We start from the raw sequence: 24,814 nt of genomic DNA, 5'->3' as shown, positions 1-24,814 counted from the left end.
CTTGTTTCAGATTCCAGCCAGCACTGAGACTGCTGTAAAAAGCCTGGGAATACTGAGCTCAAATACACCCGCTGACACCCGCTTACCCATCAGCACTGCCCAGGAAAGATAGAAGAGGAGCGTCTGCATAAGGCACCTGAAGAAGAGGCTGTGACTGGAAGTTCTGAGTGCCTGGTGCATTATGGGCCAGCTGCAGCTTTGAGAGAAACATCCACAGCAGAGCAAGCAGCACATTGGAAACTACACCACCTCTAAACACCCGCCAAGGACAACGCAACAGGCAAGTGCATAACATGTACTGCGTGTATGTAACATTTACTGTGTGTGTGTGTGTGTATGTGTGTATGTAAAACATGTACTGTGTGTGCGTGTGTGTATGTGGATATGTGTAACATGTACTGTGTGCGTGTGTGTGTGTGTGTGTATGTATGTAAAACATGTACTGTGTGTGTGCATGTGGGTATGTGTAACATGTACTGTGTGTGTGCGTGTGTGTATGTGGGTATGTGTAACATGTACTGTGTGTGGGAAGAAAAGGAATACTCTTACCCTTTGTTTACTTTGGCCCCCAGCTGACATTATTTGTCCTCAACCAAATCCACTGACTTTCTTTCAATGCTTCTTCCGACATCTCATTTACCGCCTTTCGCAAACTCCTCCCACAAATCCCCAGCTCTCCCAATAATGATATAGTCGATCGAGCTATAAACCCTCTGCATCCCACTTCTACCGGACAAACCCTAGTTTTCCATCCTCGCTGTTCAGTTTCTGCTGCCAAATCTGCATATCTAAGCTTTTTCCTTTCATAAGCCTCCTCCACTGAATCCTCCCAGGGCACCATCAATTCTATGAAATAAACTATCCGCTGACTCGCATACCATAGCACTAGGTCAGGCCTCAAGTTAATGTTAACTATCTCTCGTGGAACAACGAGTTTTCCTCCCAAATCTACCTGCATCTCCCAATCATTATCTCCTTTTAGGTGGCCTGACTCCTGCCTGCCTAAAACCCTGCCTCCTCTACCTTACTCTCCCTCACGGACACATTGAATGGCTGCACTCTCTACCCGATTACATCCTGAATTCACCTGTACTCTTCTGCTTTCAATTGCTGCTGCTAAGCTTTTCAAAACCTGGTTATGTCGCCATGTATACCGACCTTGAGAAAGACTAGTCTTACAGCCTGACAGAATATGCCTCAAAGTTGCCGTCACTGAACACAGTAGACACGACAGGTCCCCATCTTCCCTCTGGTCAATGAAATGCTTCTTGACTTATTAGACTTAATCTTCATCCTAGCCCATTTGAGATTCTCATTGAACTTCTCTAGTAACCTTTTTGTACAAGGCACTGTCATGGTCCCCAGTGTCATGTCATCCATGTAAGCCCTAATTGGTGGGATGCGTCTCTCCCCACCTACCACCCACGTTGATCCTCTAATAATTACTTTCATCGCCATTGTGAATGCTAGTGGGAAAATGGTAAACCCTGCCATGATGCCTATCTCTAGTCTCTGCCATGCTGTTGTAAAATCTGTAGTACTAAAACACATTCTAATATCTTGGAAGTATGCTTTCACCAAGTTTACAATCACCCCTGGCACTCTAAAGAAATCAAAAGCACTCCAAATAAGGCTATGCGGTACCAAACGAAACGCAATTGCCAGGTCTAAAAATACCACATGTAAATCTCTTTTCTCTATCTTGGCTGTCTGAATCTGGTGACAAATCATGCAACTGTGTTCTATGCACCCTGCAAAACCTGAGATTCCTGCTTTCTGCACTGTGATATCTATTAAACTATTCCTTTCTAAATAGTTTGCTAGCCTCTGCGCCACTATACTAAAGAAAATCTTACCTCCCACATTCAGGAGGGAATTCTGATATAGTGAATTAAAGCTGAAATAAATCTGTCTCTAATCGATTGTTTTAAAATTACCTCTGATGTGAACAAAGTAGATGCCCTAATTGACTTGTCAAAATAAATGTACGCTAACATGAAATGTGAGTTTGAATCTTTGTATCTTTAGTCTAGTTGTATGTAAACTTTTGGCCTAAACTGTATAATCACTGGGTTTACAGAGGATGTGTAGAAGATGTGGAGTGTGTTAAGATGGGTCCATGCTAGAGGTGTGTAGTGTGTTAAGATGGGTCCATGTTGGAGGTGTGTAGTGTGTTAAGATGGGTCCATGTTGGAGGTGTGTAGTGTGTTATGGTGGGTCCATGTTGGAGTTGTGTAGTGTGTTATGGTGGGTCCATGTTGGAGGTGTGTAGTGTGTTAAGATGGGTCCATGTTGGAGGTGTGTAGTGTGTTAAGATGGGTCCATGCTGGAGGTGTGTAGTGTGTTAAAATGGGTCCATGTTGGAGGTGTGTAGTGTGTTATGGTGGGCCCATGTTGGAGGTGTGTAGTGTGTTATGGTGGGTCCATGTTGGAGGTGTGTAGTGTGTTAAGATGGGTCCATGTTGGAAGTGTGTAGTGTGTTAAGATGGGTCTATGTTGGAGGTGTGTAGTGTGTTATGGTGGGTCCATGTTAGAGGTGTGTAGTGTGTTATGGTGGGCCCATGTTGGAGGTGTGTAGTGTGTTATGGTGGGTCCATGTTGGAGGTGTGTAGTGTGTTAAGATGGGTCCATGTTGGAGGTGTGTAGTGTGTTATGGTGGGTCCATGTTGGAGGTGTGTAGTGTGTTAAGATGGGTCCATGTTGGAAGTGTGTAGTGTGTTAAGATGGGTCCATGTTGGAGGTGTGTAGTGTGTTAAGATGGGTCCATGTTGGAAGTGTGTAGTGTGTTAAGATGGGTCCATGTTCGAGGTGTGTAGTGTGTTATGGTGGGTCCATGTTGGAGGTGTGTAGTGTGTTAAGATGGGTCCATGTTGGAAGTGTGTAGTGTGTTAAGATGGGTCCATGCTGGAGGTGTGTAGTGTGTTAAGATGGGTCCATGTTGGAAGTGTGTAGTGTGTTAAGATGGGTCCATGTTCGAGGTGTGTAGTGTGTTATGGTGGGTCCATGTTGGAGGTGTGTAGTGTGTTAAGATGGGTCCATGTTGGAGGTGTGTAGTGTGTTAAGATGGGTCCATGTTCGAGGTGTGTAGTGTGTTATGGTGGGTCCATGTTGGAAGTGTGTAGTGTGTTAAGATGGGTCCATGCTGGAGGTGTGTAGTGTGTTAAGATGGGTCCATGTTGGAAGTGTGTAGTGTGTTAAGATGGGTCCATGTTCGAGGTGTGTAGTGTGTTATGGTGGGTCCATGTTGGAGGTGTGTAGTGTGTTAAGATGGGTCCATGTTGGAGGTGTGTAGTGTGTTAAGATGGGTCCATGTTGGAGGTGTGTAGTGTGTTATGGTGGGTCCATGTTGGAGGTGTGTAGTGTGTTAAGACGGGTCCATGTTGGAAGTGTGTAGTGTGTTAAGATGGGTCCATGCTGGAGGTGTGTAGTGTGTTAAGATGGGTCCATGTTGGAAGTGTGTAGTGTGTTAAGATGGGTCCATGCTGGAGGTGTGTAGTGTGTTAAGATGGGTCCATGTTGGAAGTGTGTAGTGTGTTAAGATCGGTCCATGCTGGAGGTGTGTAGTGTGTTAAGATGGGTCCATGTTGGAGGTGTGTAGTGTGTTATGATGGGTCCATGTTGGAGGTGTGTAGTGTGTTAAGATGGGTCCATGTTGGAGGTGTGTAGTGTGTTATGGTGGGCCCATGTTGGAGGTGTGTAGTGTGTTATGGTGGGTCCATGTTGGAGGTGTGTAGTGTGTTATGGTGGGTCCATGTTGGAGGTGTGTAGTGTGTTATGGTGGGTCCATGTTGGAGGTGTGTAGTGTGTTATGGTGTGTTCATGCTTTATGTGGTTACTGAGAAATTAATACTTTTATTATTCCCGTTTACATGCAGAGGTGCATAATCCAATTAAACATAAAATGGGCGTGTAACATTACATCCCTTAAGCTCTTTATTTATGTTCTAAAATTTTTAAAAGTAGGATAGTTTCTCCCCTCAACCAGAAGTGCTGAGTCTTTTCTGCAGGGCCTTCCACACATGTGCCCTGCGAGCTGCTAGCTGTCTAGCTCATATCTAAAATGCCATCGGTAGCCTAGCAACAGCAGGGCTGACTGTAAACAGCACCCTCAGGCCGTATGTGTTTCTAACTGTCGTCAAAACCCCGATTGAGATGAATATTCGGAATAAGCTGAATAAGCTGTATACATGGCCAAATAGCGCTCCAATAACACAAATATCTGCATATGTCACATGTCTTAATCATAATATGCCATATTTAGAATGAGGCCTTATTTGGGGTATTTAGTCAGAAGATGCTGTTTTCATGAGCCATGTCTTAAATGGAATTTTGTCCATTGTGAATGGTGAGTGAATGGTGTGTGTGCCCTGCGATAGATAATCAACCTGTCTAGGGTGTATTCCTGCCTCACGCCCAATGCACGCTGGGATAGGCTCCAGCACCCGCCGCGACCCTGCTCAGGATAAGCGGGAATGGATGGGAATATGAGTGTGCATGTAAACGTACCCACTTTGAGGTCCGTCTGTACTCATCACATCTACCCCTTTCTCTCAGATATGAGTGAGCATATAAACATACCCACTGTGAGGTCTATCTGTACTCACCACATCTATTATGCTCAGACAGAATTTCAGGGACTTCCTGATGTGTGACAGCAAGTTGCCCAGACAATCACTGGTGCAAAGGTAAGAAAACAGACATGCACTTGTGACATTATCACACCGTACTGTATAATATTAATGACTGCCATTAAAATGAATATACAAACCCTGAACACTGAATCCATACACCCTTCTGGGCTGCAGCATTCATTCTGTCTCAGAAGGTCTGTAAAAATAGCATTACTTAGCTGTACAATCTCAGAAGTGAATATACCAAACTGCTGTTGGTTGACTGGTCCATCTGGGCTCACCTGTGAGGGTTAAGGTAAATATGAGAGAGGTATTAGAAGGTGTATACTGAGAAAGGTGGTTTTTGCATTCCTCAGGAGGGGGCGGAGCTGTCGACAGTGTGTGTTGGGGGGTGGCATGCTGCTGTGCGTGGGGCTCCTGCTGATGAGCTATGTCAGCTCAGACCCCTGGTGTGCCACTGTGCAGGGCAGGGCCTGGTGGTGCTGGAGGGTGGGTGAAGGCATGGCCTCTGCTTCCTCTTTCAGCTACTGGAGCAACACTGCCTGTACTACACCCAACACCACCCGCACTGCACCCAACACCACCCGTGCTACACCCAACGCCACCCACACAGCACCCAACACCACCCGCACTACACCAAACACCACCTGCACTGCACCCAACACCACCCATGCTACACCCACCACCCGCACTACACCCAACATCACCCGTGCTACACCCAACACCACCCGCACTGAACTCAACACCACCCGCACTACACCCAACACGATTACACCCTTGATGGGTGCAGTCCCCCACCTCACCCAGCCCATACCCTGGAAGCCGCCAGGCCCCTTTGAGGTTGCATACCCTCACCTGTATCACTTTATCCTGGACCAGCCAGATAAGTGCCAGGGCCTGGACCCCTTCCTGGTGCTGATGGTGCCGGTGGCACCCTGGAACAGAGAAGCACGGGATGCAGTCCGCGCTACCTGGGGGAACCAGAGCCTGGTGTCGGGTGTGACCATCCGCCGGCTCTTCATTCTGGGGCTAGCGGACAGGACGGGGCTCCAAGAGGAGCTTTTCCGAGAGAGCTCTGAGCACCACGACCTGCTGCAGGGTGACTTCCTGGACAGCTACCGCAACCTGACCATCAAGACCATGCTGATGATGGAGTGGCTGGTGGCCCACTGCCCAAATGCAGCCTATGCCGCCAAGGTAGACACAGACATGTTCCTCAACATGAAGCTCCTTATCCGCCTTCTGGACCCACATGCCTCCCGGCCCAAACATAACTACATCACCGGCGCCATTATCACCGGTGGTGTGGTCCGCCGCGACAAGGGCTCCAGATGGTACATGCCCCCAGAAGTGTACCCCAACCCCACATACCCACTGTACATCTCGGGGAATGCCTACGCCTTTTCCATGGACCTTCCTGGAAAAATTCTGGAAGCTTCCAGAGTGGTGAAACCCATCTACCTGGAGGACGTATACCTGGGCATGTGCCTGGAGCACCTGGGACTGGAACCCACACCCCTGCCGGACCCGGGGCTGTTCCACCTGTGGCCCCTCCCCTACAGCCGCTGCCATTACACCAACATCGTCTCAGTTACTGGGATGAAGCCTCACCAGCTGCTTCTGTACTGGGCCGACTTCCACAAAGCAGGGCCACCCTGCCCCCACAACCCACAGACACCCCCATAACCCAACCCCAAACCCAAACACCCCCAACCCTAAAACACACCCCCAAACCCAAACACACCCACACATATCTAACCCACCCCCAAACCCAAACACATCTCCCAACCAAAACACACCCCCAAACCCTAAGCCCCACAACCCACAGACACCCCCATAACCCACCCCAAAACCCTAATCCCCACAACCCACAGACACCCCCATAACCCAACCCCAAAACCAAACACCCCCCAACCCTAACACATACCCCCAAACCCTAACCCCCACGGCCCACAGACACCCCCAAACCCTAACCCCCACAACCCACATATACCTCCATAACCCACCCCCAAACCCTAACCCCCACAACCCACAGACACCCCCATAACCCACCCCAAACCCTAACCCTCACAACCCACATATACCTCCATAACCCACCCCCAAACCCTAACCCCCACAACCCACAGACACCTCCATAACCCACCCCAAACCCTAACCCTCACAACCCACATATACCTCCATAACCCACCCCCAAACGCAAACACATACCCCAACCAAAACACATCCCCCAACCCAAACACACCCACACAAACCTAACCCACCCCCAAACCCAAACACCCCTCCAACCCTAACACACACCCCCAAACCCAAACACACCCACAAAAACCAAACATAGCTTACGTAACCCAAACACACCCCAAAAACCAAACACATCCCCACAAACTTAACCCACCCCCAAACTCAAACACACCCCACAACCCAAAGACACACACCCAAACTCAAACGCACCCTCATAAACCGAACCCACCCATGTAACTAAGATCTACCCCCATAACCCAAACACACCCCCACAACCCACATCCCAGCCAAAACACCCCAATCCAAACACATCCCATAACCCAGTCACTCCTTTATAACCAAAGCCAGGGTCAAACCAGAACCGAAAAGATCCATATTTTTTATTTGCCATTAATTTTCCTGTTTTTCACTTGATGTTCCCTTTACATTTCTTGCCATAGAGACTAATTATGTTTTTCTGAAAAAGACAACTGTAGACCTTTCAAATGCTGTCACTAAGAAAAGTGACTGTTTGTGTAACTCACACACCTTGGCTGTAGCCCTGGAGTCTCTAGGTGTGCAAACTGATAAAGTTGTGCATTGACCTGCAACCTGCGCATTACACAACAGTGAACTTGCAATCTGCACTTTAGCAGAATCATTATAAAAGGATGATGCCATTAATTCAATGCTTCATTCTGCAGTAGTGTGCAGGTTGCATTTCATAGTACAGCTAAAGAAAAACATTGAGTGTGAAAAACTGGATGTACATAAACTATAAAAGAACAACTGTAGTAGTGTCTTATATAGCATCTTAAAGCTTTGTGAATTTATTTGCTCTGGTTGTGATTTGAAGGGCCTTGCATGTTATATTGGCATGGTCCTGTATTTTTAATGATCCTCTATCTGATCACCTGTTATATAACCGATGCTAGACTGCAGTCTCCTTTATAACAGATGCTAGACTGCATCCCAGGAAATTGACCCCATTAACTGGTCAAAGGATGTGTCTCCTAGTTTCCAAGGAAATAAGTGTTACACATGAAGGTTCCCCTAACTTAGGGGCATGACTGGTAAGACTGTGTGCTGATTAGACTGTGTGCTGATTAGACTGTGTGCTGATTAGACTGAGTGCTGATTAGACTGTGTGCTGATTAGACTGAGTGCTGATTAGACTGTGTGCTGATTAGACTGAGTGCTGATTAGACTGAGTGCTGATTAGACTGTGTGCTGGTAAGTTAGCTGCTTAGCAACAGAGATCAGAGGTGATGTGTTTATCAGTTTCACGTGGCATCTTAAATTTGATGTTTACCACTGAATAAGGTATGATTAAACAGAAAAAACGGAAAGGCACATCACGAGATCACTGTTCCATCACCCAGCAGTACATGCACTACATCACCCAGCAGTGCATGCACTACATCACCCAGCAGTACATACACTACATCACCCAGCAGTGCATGCACTACATCACCCAGCAGTACATGCACTGCATCACCCAGCAGTGCATGCACTACATCACCCAGCAGTACATACACTACATCACCCAGCAGTGCATGCACTACATCACCCAGCAGAGCATGCACTACACCACCCAGCAGTACATACACTACATCACCCAGCAGTGCATGCACTACATCACCCAGCAGATCATGCACTACATCACCCAGCAGTACATGCACTGCATCACCCATAAGTGCATGCACTACATCACCCAGTAGTGCATGCACTACATCACCCAGCCCTAGTTTCCAAAGGCATAAGAACAGATTAATTTGACAGATTAATTAGATAAAAATATGACTTTTCATATTGTGCTGGTTTTTCTTCCTTTAGCAAAGAGTGGTCTCAGCTTGCATGTGCCACAGGAAATAGTTCTGACCAAAAATAATATTAAACATTTTTTTAAATGAGTAATCAGGTAATAATCATATGTGCAACCTCTGGAGGCAGAATGTTGACATCAGAAACCTAATATCTGTCATCACAAACAAAAACCTTCTTGAATAAAAATAATCCTAGAAAGTGAACTATCCTCAGTCAGTGTCGCCATCTTACATATTCCATCAGTCAGTGTCCATCCATCTATCCATTATCTATACACACATATCCTGGGAAGGGTCGCGAGGGGTGCTGGAGGCTATCCCAGCGTGCATTGGGTGAGAGGCAGGATTACACCCTAGTCAGGTCACCAATCTATCACAGGGCAAACACACCATTCACTCACATTGGACTGTGGGAGGAAACCAGAGTACCTGGAGAAAACATGCAAGTAGACACAGGCAGAACATGCAAACTCCACACAGAAACACCAGAACCAGGACCTTCTTGCTGTGAGGACACAGCGCTACCCACTACACGGGCCACCCCATCAGTCAATGTCTCCATCTTAAATAACTCCCTCAGTGTCTCCATCTTAAATAACTCCATCAGTCAGTGTCTCCATCTTAAATAACTCCATCAGTCAGTGTCCCCATCTTAAGTAACTCCCTCATTGTCTCCATCTTAAATAACTCCCTCGGTCAGTGTCTCCATCTCAAATAACTCCCTCAGTTCTTGTCTCCATCTTAAATAACTCCCTCAGTCCTTGTCTCCATCTTAAATAACTCCATCAGTCAGTGTCTCCATCTTAAATAACTCCCTCAGTCGGTGTCTGGATCTTAAATAACTCCATCAGTCAGTGTCTCCATTTTAAATAACTCCCTCAGTGTCTCCATCTTAAATAACTCCATCAGTCAGTGTTTCCATCTTAAATAACTACATCAGTCAGTGTCTCCATCTTAAATAACTCCCAGTGTCTCCATCTTAAATAACTCCCTCAATGTCTCCATATTAAATAACTCCATCAGTGTCTCCATCTTAAATAACTCCCTCAGTGTCTCCATATTAAATAACTCCCTCAGTGTCTCCATATTGAATAACTCACTCAGTGTCTCCATCTATAACTCCCTCAGTGTCTCCATATTAAATAACTCCATCAGTCAGTGTCTCCATCTTAAATAACTCCCTCGGTGTCTCCATCTTAAATAACTCCATCAGTCAGTGTCTCCATCTTATGTAACTCTCTCAGTGTCTCCATCTTAAATAACTCCCTCAGTCAGTGTCTCCATCTCAAATAACTCCCTCAGTCCTTGTCTCCATCTTAAATAACTCAATCATTCAGTGTCTGCATCTTAAATAACTCCATCAGTCAGTGTCTCCATCTTAAATAACTCCCTCAGTCGGTGTCTCCATCTTAAATAACTCAATCATTCGGTGTCTCCATCTTAAATAACTCCATCAGTCAGTGTCTCCATCTTAAATAAGTCCCTCAGTGTCTCCATCTTAAATAACTCCATCAGTCAGTGTCTCCATCTTAAATAACTCCCTCAGTCGGTGTCTCCATCTTAAATAACTCAATCATTCGGTGTCTCCATCTTAAATAACTCCATCAGTCAGTGTCTCCATTTTAAATAAGTCCCTCAGTGTCTCCATCTTAAATAACTCCATCAGTCAGTGTCTCCATCTTAAATAACTCCCTCAGTCGGTGTCTCCATCTTAAATAACTCAATCATTCGGTGTCTCCATCTTAAATAACTCCATCAGTCAGTGTCTCCGTTTTAAATAACTCCCTCAGTGTCTCCATCTTAAATAACTCCATCAGTCAGTGTTTCCATCTTAAATAACTCCATCAGTGTCTTCATCTTAAATAACTCCCTCAGTGTCTCCATATTAACTCCCTCAGTGTCTCCATATTAAATAACTCCCAGTGTCTCCATCTATAACTCCCTCAGTGTCTCCATCTTAAATAACTCCCTCAGTGTCTCCATCTTAAATAACTCCCAGTGTCTCCATCTTAAATAACTCCCTCAGTGTCTCCATCTTAAATAACTCCCAGCGTCTCCATCTTAAATAACTCCATCAGTCAGTCTCCATCTTAAATAACTCCCAGTGTCTCCATCTATAACTCCCTCAGTGTCTCCATCTTAAATAACTCCATCAGTCAGTGTCTCCAGCTTAAATAAATCCCACAGCAGAAAGACAGAAACTTTATTTCAGTGCCAAGTATCACATGATTTTTTCCTTCATATCAAAAAGACATTACATTGTGGCTATTCAGTGAGTACAGTAAGTAAATAAAATTATTTACATAATTATTACTAGAAGAATCACTTTGTGTCACAGAGCCTAACATTATACCTGACCCTTCAAGTTTAACAGTGATTAACATTTCATATTTAACTAATACTGTTTAACAGCATTCAAAATGACAACTGATATAGCCACACTGTTATAAAACTAGATTTATCATATACCTACGTAAAAACTGTCATTACACGCAGTCAGCTCTACCACCTTCCTCCTGTACTGCTGTTTGACTGTAACACTGTTTTACTGTAACAGTTTGATCAGTGCTGTTAGACGGTGACACTGTTTGACTGTAGCGCTTTGAGTGTAATGCTGTTTGACTGTACCACTGTTTGACTGTAGTACTGTTTGACTGTAACACTGTTTGACTGTAGTACTGTTTGACTGTAACACTGCTTGACTAACACTGTTTGACTGTAATGCTGTTTGACTAACATTGTTTGACTGTAACAGTTTGATCAGTGCTGTTAGACTGTGATGCTGTTTGACTGTAACACGGTTTGACTAACACTGACTGTAGTACTGTTTGACTGCTGTGCTGTTAGACTGCAGTGCTGCTTGACTGTAGTACTTTGACTGCTGTGATGCTTGACTGTAGTACTGTTTGACTGCTGTGATGCTTGACTGCAGTAGTTTGACTGTAACACTGTTTGACTGCAGTGCTGTTTGTAACACTGTTTGACTAACACTGTTTGACTGTAATGCTGTTTGACTAACATTGTTTGACTGTAACAGTTTGATCAGTGCTGTTAGACTGTGATGCTGTTTGACTGTAACACGGTTTGACTAACACTGACTGTAGTACTGTTTGACTGCTGTGTTGTTAGACTGCAGTGCTGCTTGACTGTAGTACTGTTTGACTGCTGTGATGCTTGACTGTAGTACTGTTTGACTGCAACACTGTTTGACTAACACTGTTTGACTGTAGTGCTGTTTGACTTCAGTAGTTTGACTGTAACACTGTTTGACTTTGGTGCTGTTTGACTATAGATCTGTTTGACTGTACTTCTGTTTGGGGAAAGTCAGGTAGAAAGTTCAATCCTTGAGCAGAGTGTAGTGGTCCCAACCTTAAAAAAAAAAAGCTAAACCATGCTGTGTCCTGGGTGAGTCAGGTATTGCTCAGACAGCAGTGCATTCTGGGAATCTGGGCACCTGCCCGAATGCCTGGTGGTTTGGTCTCCATGCAAACAGGCAAGAAGTGTTCTGCACTTTTCAGCATGCCAAGAGAGGGGCCATCACTGACACCCCAGAGATTACTGCTGTCCTATCAGATTCAGAAAGCGCATACAACTCACATCCCAAAAAACACTGACAGAAACACAAAAGGAAATCAACACAACACCTGCTAAAGCGTAAAAACACACTAAAACAACTACAGTGACCCCTAGTGGTGGTCATGTGCCACTGCAGCGTTGGCTCTTCAGTCCCTCCAACTCCTGTGCTCACACGCGTCCCACCTTGGCGTCACCAATGGCACCCCAGACGTCAAACACAAACTCGTCGGGGAAAGCAAAGTCGCCAAGCGACTCATCCAGAGCCTCGGCAAACTCATCTGGGTTCCGCTTGTCTCTCCCCAGCTCCACCATGGAGGCAGCTAAACGAGACAGCAGGGAGTCAAATACACACACAGATTACACACACACACACACACACACACACACACACACACAGAGTCAAACAGGCACACACAGAGTCAAACAGGCACACACACACACACACACACACACACACACACAGTCAAACAGGCACACACACACACACACACACACGCACACACACAGAGTCAAACAGGCACACACACATACACACACACAGATTACACACACACACAGACACAGTCAAACAGGCAGGCGCACACGCACAGAGTCAACCACACACACACAGATTACACACACACACACACACACACAGAGTCAAACACACACACAGATTACACACACACACACACACACACACACACACACAGTCAAACACAGACACACACATACACACAGTCAAACACACACACACACACACACACACACACGCGCACACACACACAGAGAGTCAAAGACACACACACACGCACACACACAGTCAAACACACACACACACACACACGCGCACACACACACAGAGAGTCAAAGACACACACACACGCATGTATGCACACAAACACACACACACAGAGTCAAACACACACACACACACACACACGCACACAAACCCACAGAAACACACACACGCACAAACATATGCACCCACACATGCACACAAGCAAATATGCGCACACACACACCAAGCACATGCACACACCAGCAGATATGCACGCATGCAAGCACACTTAGCACACACACACACACACACACCAGCAGATATGCATGCACGCACACACACCAGCAGACATGCATGTACACACACCTAGTTCGCTGTCCCGGATTCCCATGTAATTCTCCAGCAGGTCATCCACCTTTTCAATGGCCTTCTCCTCAAATGCAGATGGCTAGGACACAGCAACAGTTATTACAAAATGTGAGTTTAAATTTAGAATCACTCATTAGAACATGTTCCTGAAAATCTAAATTATTGATGGGATAGCAGTGCTGATCGCAGAAGCAGGAACAGCCACAGTATTATGCTAATGTATGACTCCACCATGCTGCAAACTCCTGCCCTTACCCTGCACAGTGCTGACTCTGTGAGTACGGGCCCTTACCCTGCACAGTGCTGACTCTGTGAGTACGGGCCCTTACCCTGCACAGTGCTGACTCTGTGAGTACGGGCCCTTCCCAGCCCCTGCACAGTGCTGACTCTGTGAGTACGGGCCCTTACCCTGCACAGTGCTGACTCTGTGAGTACGGGCCCTTACCCTGCACAGTGCTGACTCTGTGAGTACAGGCCCTTCCCAGCTCCTGCACAGTGCTGACTCTGTGAGTACGGGCCCTTACCCTGCACAGTGCTGACTCTGTGAGTACGGGCCCTTACCCTGCACAGTGCTGACTCTGTGAGTACGGGCCCTTACCAGCTCCTGCACAGTGCTGACTCTGTGAGTACAGGCCCTTACCCTGCACAGTGCTGACTCTGTGAGTACAGGCCCTTACCAGCTCCTGCACAGTGCTGACTCTGTGAGTACGGGCCCTTCCCAGCTCCTGCACAGTGCTGACTCTGTGAGTACAGGCCCTTACCCTGCACAGTGCTGACTCTGAGTACGGGCCCTTACCCTGCACAGTGCTGACTCTGTGAGTACAGGCCCTTACCCTGCACAGTGCTGACTCTGTGAGTACGGGCCCTTACCAGCTCCTGCACAGTGCTGACTCTGTGAGTACGGGCCCTTCCCAGCTCCTGCACAGTGCTGACTCTGTGAGTACGGGCCCTTACCCTGCACAGTGCTGACTCTGTGAGTACGGGCCCTTACCCTGCACAGTGCTGACTCTGTGAGTACGGGCCCTTCCCAGCTCCTGCACAGTGCTGACTCTGTGAGTACAGGCCCTTACCCTGCACAGTGCTGACTCTGTGAGTACAGGCCCTTACCCTGCACAGTGCTGACTCTGTGAGTACAGGCCCTTACCCTGCACAGTGCTGACTCTGTGAGTACGGGCCCTTACCCTGCACAGTGCTGACTCTGTGAGTACGGGCCCTTACCCTGCACAGTGCTGACTCTGTGAGTACGGGCCCTTCCCAGCTCCTGCACAGTGCTGACTCCGTGAGTACGGGCCCTTACCCTGCACAGTGCTGACTCTGTGAGTATGGGCCCTTCCCAGCTCCTGCACAGTGCTGACTCTGTGAGTACGGGCCCTTACCCTGCACAGTGCTGACTCTGTGAGTACAGGCCCTTCCCCTGCACAGTGCTGACTCTGTGAGTACGGGCCCTTACCCTGCACAGTGCTGACTCTGTGAGTACGGGCCCTTACCCTGCACAGTGCTGACTCTGTGAGTACGGGCCCTTACCCTGCACAGTGCTGACTCTGTGAGTACAGGCCCTTACCCTGCACAGTGCTGACTCTGTGAGTACAGGCCCTTACCCTGCACAGTGCTGACTCTGTGAGTACGGGCCCTTACCCTGCACAGTGCTGACTCTGTGAGTACAGGCCCTTACCCTGCACAGTGCTGACTCTGTGAGTACGGGCCCTTACCCTGCACAGTGCTGACTCTGTGAGTACAGGCCCTTACCCTGCACAGTGCTGACTCTGTGAGTACAGGCCCTTACCCTGCACAGTGCTGACTCTGTGAGTACGGGCCCTTACCCTGCACAGTGCTGACTCTGTGAGTACGGGCCCTTACCCTGCACAGTGCTGACTCTGTGAGTACAGGCCCTTACCAGCTCCTGCACAGTGCTGACTCTGTGAGTACGGGCCCTTCCCAGCTCCTGCACAGTGCTGACTCTGTGAGTACGGGCCCTTACCCTGCACAGTGCTGACTCTATGAGTACGGGCCCTTACCCTGCACAGTGCTGACTCTGTGAGTACAGGCCCTTACCCTGCACAGTGCTGACTCTGTGAGTACAGGCCCTTACCAGCTCCTGCACAGTGCTGACTCTGTGAGTACAGGCCCTTACCAGCTCCTGCACAGTGCTGACTCTGTGAGTACAGGCCCTTACCCTGCACAGTGCTGACTCTGTGAGTACAGGCCCTTACCCTGTACAGTGCTGACTCTGTGAGTACGGGCCCTTACCCTGCACAGTGCTGACTCTGTGAGTACAGGCCCTTACCCTGCACAGTGCTGACTCTGTGAGTACAGGCCCTTACCAGCTCCTGCACAGTGCTGACTCTGTGAGTACGGGCCCTTCCCAGCTCCTGCACAGTGCTGACTCTGTGAGTACGGGCCCTTACCCTGCACAGTGCTGACTCTATGAGTACGGGCCCTTACCCTGTACAGTGCTGACCTCTGTGAGTACGGGCCCTTACCCTGCACAGTGCTGACTCTGTGAGTACAGGCCCTTACCCTGCACAGTGCTGACTCTGTGAGTACAGGCCCTTACCCTGCACAGTGCTGACTCTGTGAGTACGGGCCCTTACCCTGCACAGTGCTGACTCTGTGAGTACGGGCCCTTACCCTGCACAGTGCTGACTCTGTGAGTACGGGCCCTTACCCTGCACAGTGCTGACTCTGTGAGTACGGGCCCTTACCCTGCACAGTGCTGACTCTGTGAGTACGGGCCCTTACCAGCTCCTGCACAGTGCTGACTCTGTGAGTACAGGCCCTTACCCTGCACAGTGCTGACTCTGTGAGTACAGGCCCTTACCAGCTCCTGCACAGTGCTGACTCTGTGAGTACGGGCCCTTACCAGCTCCTGCACAGTGCTGACTCTGTGAGTACGGGCCCTTACCCTGCACAGTGCTGACTCTGTGAGGACGGGCCCTTACCCTGCACAGTGCTGACTCTGTGAGTACGGGCCCTTACCCTGCACAGTGCTGACTCTGTGAGTACGGGCCCTTACCAGCTCCTGCACAGTGCTGACTCTGTGAGTACGGGCCCTTACCCTGCACAGTGCTGACTCTGTGAGTACGGGCCCTTACCCTGCACAGTGCTGACTCTGTGAGTACGGGCCCTTACCCTGCACAGTGCTGACTCTGTGAGTACGGGCCCTTACCCTGCACAGTGCTGACTCTGTGAGTACGGGCCCTTACCCTGCACAGTGCTGACTCTGTGAGTACGGGCCCTTACCCTGCACAGTGCTGACTCTGTGAGTACGGGCCCTTACCCTGCACAGTGCTGACTCTGTGATTACAGGCCCTTACCCTGCACAGTGCTGACTCTGTGAGTACGGGCCCCTTACCAGCTCCTGCACAGTGCTGACTCTGTGAGTACGGGCCCTTACCCTGCACAGTGCTGACTCTGTGAGTACGGGCCCTTACCCTGCACAGTGCTGACTCTGTGAGTACGGGCCCTTACCCTGCACAGTGCTGACTCTGTGAGTACGGGCCCTTACCCTGCACAGTGCTGACTCTGTGAGTACGGGCCCTTACCCTGCACAGTGCTGACTCTGTGAGTACGGGCCCTTACCCTGCACAGTGCTGACTCTGTGAGTACGGGCCCTTACCCTGCACAGTGCTGACTCTGTGAGTACGGGCCCTTACCCTGCACAGTGCTGACTCTGTGAGTACGGCCCTTACCCTGCACAGTGCTGACTCTGTGAGTACGGGCCCTTACCCTGCACAGTGCTGACTCTGTGAGTACGGGCCCTTACCCTGCACAGTGCTGACTCTGTGAGTACGGGCCCTTACCCTGCACAGTGCTGACTCTGTGAGTACGGGCCCTTACCCTGCACAGTGCTGACTCTGTGAGTACGGGCCCTTACCCTGCACAGTGCTGACTCTGTGAGTACGGGCCCTTACCCTGCACAGTGCTGACTCTGTGAGTACGGGCCCTTACCAGTTCCTGCACAGTGGCGGGGCCTTTGGCCCGCAGGCGTAGCGTCCCTCTTCCTGTCCCCATCTGGACCCCAGAGGCTGAGCGCCCCGCCCCACGCTGACCGATCATATCTGAACACACACACAAAGATTACACACACACACACATTATGCACACACACACACACACACATTATACACACACGCACACACAGATTACACACACACACACACACACACATAGATTACACACACACACACACATTATGCACACACACACACACATTATACACACACGCACACACAGATTACACACACACACACACACACATAGATTACACACACACATTATGCACGCACACGCACACACATTATACACACACGCACACACACACAAAGATTACACACACACACACACATTATGCACGCACGCACACACACACACATTATACATGCACGCACACACACACACAGTTTACACACACATTATACACACACGCATGCACACACACAATACACACATGCACACACACAGATTACACACACACACACACACTTAATAGAGCAAGATCTGGAGTGGGAAAAACAGGATCAAATATGGTTGGATGGGGATTGAGCGAACATGGGAGATGCTTATGTGGGGCAGAAAACCAGGATATGGACCACATCCTAAATAATTGTCTCTTAAGTCCACCTGTGATGGACTATGAGCTCCTAGAAGCAAATGACATCACAGTGGATATTGGTTTGGCGCGATAAGATATGAATGAATGACCTGCACACACACACACACACACTCACCAAAGGCCTTCAACGGCTCCACCAGCCTGAGGCAGAAGTCCCGCCCCTTGGGCAGCTCCTTCAGCATCTTGGCAACCTCGTAGTGCCGGCAGCCAATCAGAACGTGCCCGTTGATGGATTCGATCATGTCCCCTACATTTATTACCTGGATTCCGTCTATTACGCTTCCTTCTCGTATTCTCTGAAAAAGTCACAGAATATGTGTGTTTGTATGTACATGTGTGCGTGCGTTTGTGCATGTGTGCACGCGTGTGTGTGTGCACATGAGCGCACCCGTGTGTGTAGTACAAGCATTTACCCTTTGTACAATAATATACACCAAATATGAGGTGAAAGTAATTAAAAATGTATTAAATATAAAGGTTGACATACATTAAATGGTTGTTAAATCATTAAAAGGTTATAAAACATTAAAGTTGCTAAATGTTTAGGAAGTTATTAAATGTGATTATTTCATTATATCTCACTATAAGATTATGAAACATGAAGATTTAGGGTTAGGGTTAGGTTACTGAACACACAGAGACTTCAGTCCCTACTTTGATGAAGGCGTATCCGGCTCCGTTGTCGGTGATGGTCAGCCCGAGCGCGTCCTCACCCTTAAACACATCCACTTCCTTCCTCTGCCCCTTCACATGGGCAAAGATGAAGTCCTCCAGGCCAATCTGCCCCCCCAGCAGCTTCTCCATGTCCACCTTATGGGTATTCAGCGTACAGAACATCACCTGCCGAGGGTGGAGAGATCATTTCATCTTTTCTCTTTCAGCACTCACTGTTCTCCTATCAATTTTATTCTTGATATTAATAATTATATTCAATTTATATCTGAATAGCACTTTTTAAATGGTTACAAAGCAGTTATACAGTGATCCAGACCTGGATCACATACCAAGTCACATAAATAAATTAATGAACGAATGAAACGCCTGTCACACCCCTCCATAGCCAACACACACCTGCACCACACCTACGCCCACCCACACAGCAACCCCCAAACCCACCAGAATACTCCACTTAAATACAAATGAACAGTTCCCCATCCCTGCTCACGCAAACAGCGCCATCTACAGTACACAACAAACATTCTGAAATGCAAGTAGATCATTCACAAAGCTAAAAATCTCATACTAATGTCCTAATGTGCACGGAGACCGAGAGAGAGCGAGAGGGAGAGAGAGAGGGAAAGCGAGAGCAAGAGAGTGAGAGAGAAGGAGAGTGGGGTGACAGGTCAGAGGTTTGATTCCCCGTTAGGACACTGCCGTTGCATCCTTGAGCAAGGTACTTAACCTGCATTGATTCAGTATATATCCAGCTGTGTAAATGGATACAATGTAAATGCTGTGTAAAAAGTTGTGCAAGTCACTCTGGATAAGAGCATCTGCTAAATGCCTGTAGGGGGAGGGAGAGGAGAGAGAGAGAGAGACGAGAGAGCAAGAGACAGACAAATTTGACCCTAATATTTACCAAGGAATCTGTGTCAGCAGCAATCTAGGGAAGGTTTTCTGCAACATTATCAATGCCAAAATGCTAGCCTTCCTTATCAAACACAATGTCTTGAGCAAAGGACAAATTGATTTTCTACCAAACCATGGCACAACTGATCATGTTTACACCCTACACACCCTAATTAATCAACATGTACACCAAAAAAGCGGAGGTAAAATGTTTGCATGCTTTATCGATTTTAAAAAGGCTTCTGATTCTATTTGGCAAGAAGGATTATTATAAAACTCCCCAAACTGGTGTAGGGGGTAAAGTTTAGGACATAGTCATATCAACTTATGTGAATAACAAATGTGGAGTAAAAATTGGGAATAAAAGAATACATTTCTTCACTCAGGGATGAGGAGTTTTTCAGGGATGCAGCTTGTCGTCAACTCTCTTTAATATCTATAACAGAGCTGTTGGAACAATCTGCTACCCCTGGCCTAACCCCAAACAACAAGGAAGATCAATTTTTGCTCTATACGGATGGGCTGGTGTTGCTGTCACCCACAGAACAAGGGCTACAGCAACATTTGGATCTGCTGGCGCAATACTGTCAGAACTGGGCACTGACAGTAAACTTATAAATAATGATATTCCAAAAGAAACCCCGATCTCAGGAAACCAGACGTGTTCACTCTAGGAAACGCTGCACTAGAGCACTCCCTGTTCTATGACTACCTGGGGCTCAAAATAAGCGCCTCAGGAAACTTTGGTCTGGCAGTGAATGCACTGAAAGAAAAAGCCTGCACAGCCTTTCATGCAATTAGAAGAAAATTTCACAAAATAGACCTACCAAATTCGGCATAAAATATTTGACTGTGTAATCCAACAAATGCCTTATATGGAAGTAAAGTATGCTGTCGAACTCAGTTATCACTATTACACTAGGTGGGACAAGCATCCTATAGAGGCCTTGCATGCAGATTTTTTATGAATGGTACTAAACATCCAAAGGAAAACACCCACCAATGCTTGCAGGGCAACATTAGGCCGATACCCACTGATAATTAACATAAAAAAGGGCACTTAAATTTTGGATGCATTTTAAATCAAGTCCCCAAGACACATTGCAATTTCAAGCACTGAAAACAAGAGACAGACAGAGAGAGACAAAGGTAAAGAGAGGGAAAAAGACAGAGGGGGGGGGAGAGAGTAGAAGAGAAAGGGAGATAGTAGGGGAGAGATAGAGAGAGTGGGAGGGAGAGGGAAGGGGAGAGAGAGAGAGTTGAGAGAGAGTGAGAGAGGAGAGAGAGAGAGAGTTGGAGAGGGAGGGGGAGAGAGAGAGAGGGGGAGAGAGAGTTGGAGAGGGAGGGGGAGAGAGAGAGAGTTGGAGAGGGAGAGGGGAGAGCGAGAGAGAGAGAGTTGGAGAGAGAGGGAGAGCGAGAGAGACAGAGAGAGAGAGAGTTGGAGAGGGAGGGGGAGAGAGAGAGTTGGAGAGAGGGAGAGCGAGAGAGAGACAGAGAGAGAGAGTTGGAGAGGGAGGGGGAGAGAGAGTTGGAGAGCAAGGGAGAGCGAGAGAGAGACAGAGAGAGAGAGTTGGAGAGGGAGGGGGAGAGAGAGAGAGAGAGTTGGAGAGAGAGGGAGAGAGAGAGAGAGAGACAGAGAGAGACAGAGAGAGACAGAGAGTTGGAGAGGGAGAGCAGGAGAGAGAAAGAGAGAGAGAGCGAGTTGGAGAAAGGGAGGTTGTACATACACTCGTATTTAGTACAGTCCCTGCTCCCTCACCTCTGTTGGCGGGATGCCGAAAGCCTGGCCGATCTTGGCGTAGAGCTCGCGCACGTTGCTGAAGCCCTCGATGCGGCCGGTGGGGCTGCCATGCGCCAGCTGTGTGTGGAAGACCAGGCGTGGCCGCAGATTGGCGGGGGGCGGGGGCAGGCCTTGCAGCGAGTCCACATCACCTGCCCCGCCCTCCAGCCCGGCCACAGTCAGCCCCGCCCGCACAGGCTCCGCCTCCTCATTCTCCACCAGTGGAGTAGCCTTCTTCCTGCGGCCCAGGCCCAGAGGCATGCTCTGCCTGTCTGTGTGTCTGTCTGTCTGTCAGTGTGAGAGCTTGGTCTGCAGCTGCTCAGACACACGCCCCCTTCCCCTTGTGCATGCCAGAGCCAACCACCTGCCTCCGTCAACACCGCCACCACAGTCTGGATCACAGCGCTGACACCACCCGCTAAGTGTGTACCTCAGCTGTGAGCAGCACAGGCTGCCAGGCTGCTGTTGCCTTCAGTCAAACTGCAGCGAGAGTTCATCGATATACACGCAGCTGGGTTTCCTTTTTCAAAAATGACCCACTGAATGGGGTCTTCTCAAGATTTACACGAATGACACCTGGAGGTGAAATGGAAGGAGAGAATAACTCCGCTCATATCAACACATGAATAAAACACATTGCTATGACATCAAAGCCTCCTGCATTCATTATCAATTATATTTGAGCCTCCTGCCACTTTAAGAGACTGGCTCTTGGGGACTGAGTGTAATGGTTTTACTGGAATACAGGGTGTAGGCCTATGCTTTTATCACATCCTAAATTTGTCAACACCCTTTCTTTTTACTGTTCTATTTAACTAGTTAACAATGATTTGCACTGTTTAAATTTCTCTCTCTCTCACTCACACACAAAAAAGAAAGATGAGCAGACCCGTCGTATTTCATCGTCGTAATGTAATTTTGAATCGGCGGTGCGCGCAGCCAAAACAGATAGAATGGGAGGGCGCAGTTGTTTCCTTGGTTAAACAGGGTCAAGCACCAAACGCTCACTGTTGTTCATCCACCGAATTCAGATCCCTAATTTGGTTTAGATTAGGATTGCATTAGTCTACCGTTAGCGCACTTCGTGAGATATCAGATACAGTGCACACGCTAATTTAAATTCAGACGCACAGCCACGGTCGCAAATGTAGCTGTCAGTTTCATAGCTTAGCTCATATTAGCTTGCTAACGTTAATTCTACCAACCCACTGATTTAGAAAACGAACAGCTGCTGTCCATCGATGCGATACATCAACTGGTGCAGTTTGAAATGACAAGTTTAGTTACTGTTAGATTACCAGCTAGCGCTAAAATATAAATATTAGACTACTGACAGCACGGGTAGTCTAAAGTAAACTGCTTAACTCGTTCGATCAGTTAGCGCCATCGTGGCATCATAGCAGTTTTCTTTATTTTAATTTTTATCACATCTCTAAGATCGCTAGTCTACCTAAAACAAAACAAAACACACCCCCGTTCACCATGCGGAAGAAGCAAACTCAATGCGTAATCTAGTTCAAAATTTCTTGTCGAGCAACAGTCGGCTAACATAGCTGTCCTAGCTAGATAGCGCTAGCTGCTAGAAAGCTACCTTTTGTGCAGTAATGTTCCCCGTTCTCAGTTGCAGTTGGTGGAATTAAATCGGATCTTGTAAAATCTGCGAAAACACTAACCAGCCAAAATGGTGGGTTGTTCCATGCAAACCACTGCGCCCAATCTAAGTGGTAAACTAAAAAAGAGGAGCAACTAACGTTAACCAGATAAACATCCAAGCAACTGTGTGAGTTAGCCAACAAAAAATAATACAGAGAATGAACGGACAGGGTTATGAGGTACATCCGGGTAGGGCGGTGCTTACTTAATGACAGCCAATCAGAATTACGAAGAAGTAGAAGATAGGAAATGAATGATTCCTGTACCATTCGACAGAGTAAAGCACTTCAAGTTGATAACGGCACGTACACGTGCCATACCTTGTATAAATTGTTTCAAACTTGATTTTTTTTAAAAATCTGAAAGTATTGTGACATGAGCTAAGTTACCCAGATAGGATAGAAATTTGTTAAAAGTTTCATGTTGTCTTAAAGTTGTAGTCAATAACGACGTTATAGCAATACTTAATATTTTCCTCTTTACGTGGTCCACTAAGGCCCTAGTTTACTAACACACACAAAACCTTTTAGGTAAAAAAAAGTTATAACATTGCCAATGATTGGTCATGACATTTGTTTTGCACCAATCATTGGTGGTGTTATTAGTTTTGCTAGAAGGTTTTGCACATGCTGAAGGTCTTAGTAAATCAGGCCCTAAGTCTGTGTTATAACTAGCTTCAAGTAAATGCATAATTTTGCTGGCAGTGTAGGAACTTAGTACTATAATTTACATACTGCAGTATTAGTTACGTAAAGTATGTGTTAATGCCAGTTAGCCAGTGCTACAGTGTAATGCATGCAGCATGTGCAGTGAGATTTTGTGAAATTGATAAATTGGATAGACTAATTTTATTCGTGCACCATTTACGTTTGTTCTGTCCAGGTTAATGTGTCTGTTAGCTGTATGACATAAAATTGTACAGTAATGTAGTGGGAGGTCACAACCTGACTCCATCCTTCCTTTGTAAAAGTAGGAAATGCATTGCACATAGAATTTAACGCAGTGAGTTCATGCAGGACAGTAAGAAGGCCATTTCCTGCCCAACCCAGTCACCATTGCACAAGTGCTGAATCTGCAGATGGAAAATCACTGCTTCCCTTGATCTGTCAGGGTACAGGTGTGAAAAGCTTGTCACTGCAGTGCCAAGATGGTGGTTCATTTATTAGTCCTTTGAGATGGGTTGGCCAAATGGAATCAGACCTGGGCCAAACATGTTTTTGAGATATTAACTCACTAAATGCTAGTAAAGTTTGAAAACACACATGTATTCTGTATTTGACCAGTTATCACTGTAACACACCAGATCCAGCTCCATAAGTCCTAGGACCTGTTACTAGGCTATACGCTGTGTAGTCTGTACTATGCAATATGTAATCTGTTCTGTGCGTTATGTAGACTGTACTATGCATTATGTAGTCTGTTCTGTGCATTATGTAGACTGTACTATGCAATATGTAGTCTGTTCTGTGCGTTATGTTGACTGTACTATGCAATATGTAATCTGTTGTGTGCATTATGTAGACTGTACTATGCATTATGTACTCTGTTCTGTGTGTTATGTAGACTGTACTATGCATTAGGTAGTCTGTTCTGTGCATTATGCAGACTGTACTATGCATTATGTAGTCTGGTCTGTGCATTATGCAGACTGTACTATGCATTATGTAGTCTGTTCTGTGCATTATGTAGACTGCACTATGTGGTCTGTACTATGCATTATGTAGTCTGTTCTGTGCATTATGTAGACTGAACTATGCATTATCTAGTCTGTTCTGTGCATTATGTAGACTGTACTGTGTAATATTTAGTCTGTACTATGCA

General features: G+C 47.2%; 2 protein-coding genes across 7 annotated transcripts; one reads left to right on the top strand and one right to left on the bottom strand.

The window, feature by feature from the left end:
- Nucleotides 1–5,027: 5,027 nt before the first annotated feature.
- Nucleotides 5,028–6,317, top strand: LOC118220433 (beta-1,3-galactosyltransferase 1-like). The gene has a single exon (XM_035404294.1). The coding sequence runs from the start codon at nt 5,028–5,030 to the stop codon at nt 6,315–6,317; it is 1,290 nt and encodes a 429-aa protein (XP_035260185.1).
- A 4,546-nt stretch (nt 6,318–10,863) lies between these two features.
- Nucleotides 10,864–23,155, bottom strand: LOC118221332 (PDZ domain-containing protein GIPC1-like). 6 transcript variants are annotated; one of them, XM_035406303.1, is made up of 7 exons: nt 22,205–23,155; nt 21,320–21,916; nt 18,646–18,831; nt 18,107–18,287; nt 17,328–17,437; nt 13,377–13,458; nt 10,864–12,570 (listed from the first exon to the last, which is right to left on the bottom strand). In XM_035406303.1, exons 2-7 carry the CDS (start codon nt 21,599–21,601, stop codon nt 12,419–12,421), a joined length of 993 nt encoding a protein of 330 aa, XP_035262194.1. In that variant the 5' UTR covers nt 21,602–21,916; nt 22,205–23,155; the 3' UTR covers nt 10,864–12,418. The 6 variants fall into 6 exon arrangements, with proteins under 6 accessions (XP_035262194.1, XP_035262195.1, XP_035262193.1 ...); XM_035406304.1 differs by having other exon boundaries at nt 22,230–23,155; XM_035406302.1 differs by having other exon boundaries at nt 21,320–22,375; nt 22,932–23,155.
- Nucleotides 23,156–24,814: the final 1,659 nt, after the last annotated feature.

The sequence above is a fragment of the Anguilla anguilla genome, chromosome 2, assembly GCF_013347855.1.
Source record: "Anguilla anguilla isolate fAngAng1 chromosome 2, fAngAng1.pri, whole genome shotgun sequence".
NCBI classification, from domain to species: domain Eukaryota; kingdom Metazoa; phylum Chordata; class Actinopteri; order Anguilliformes; family Anguillidae; genus Anguilla; species Anguilla anguilla.
This window is presented reverse-complemented; position numbering and strand designations above follow the sequence as displayed.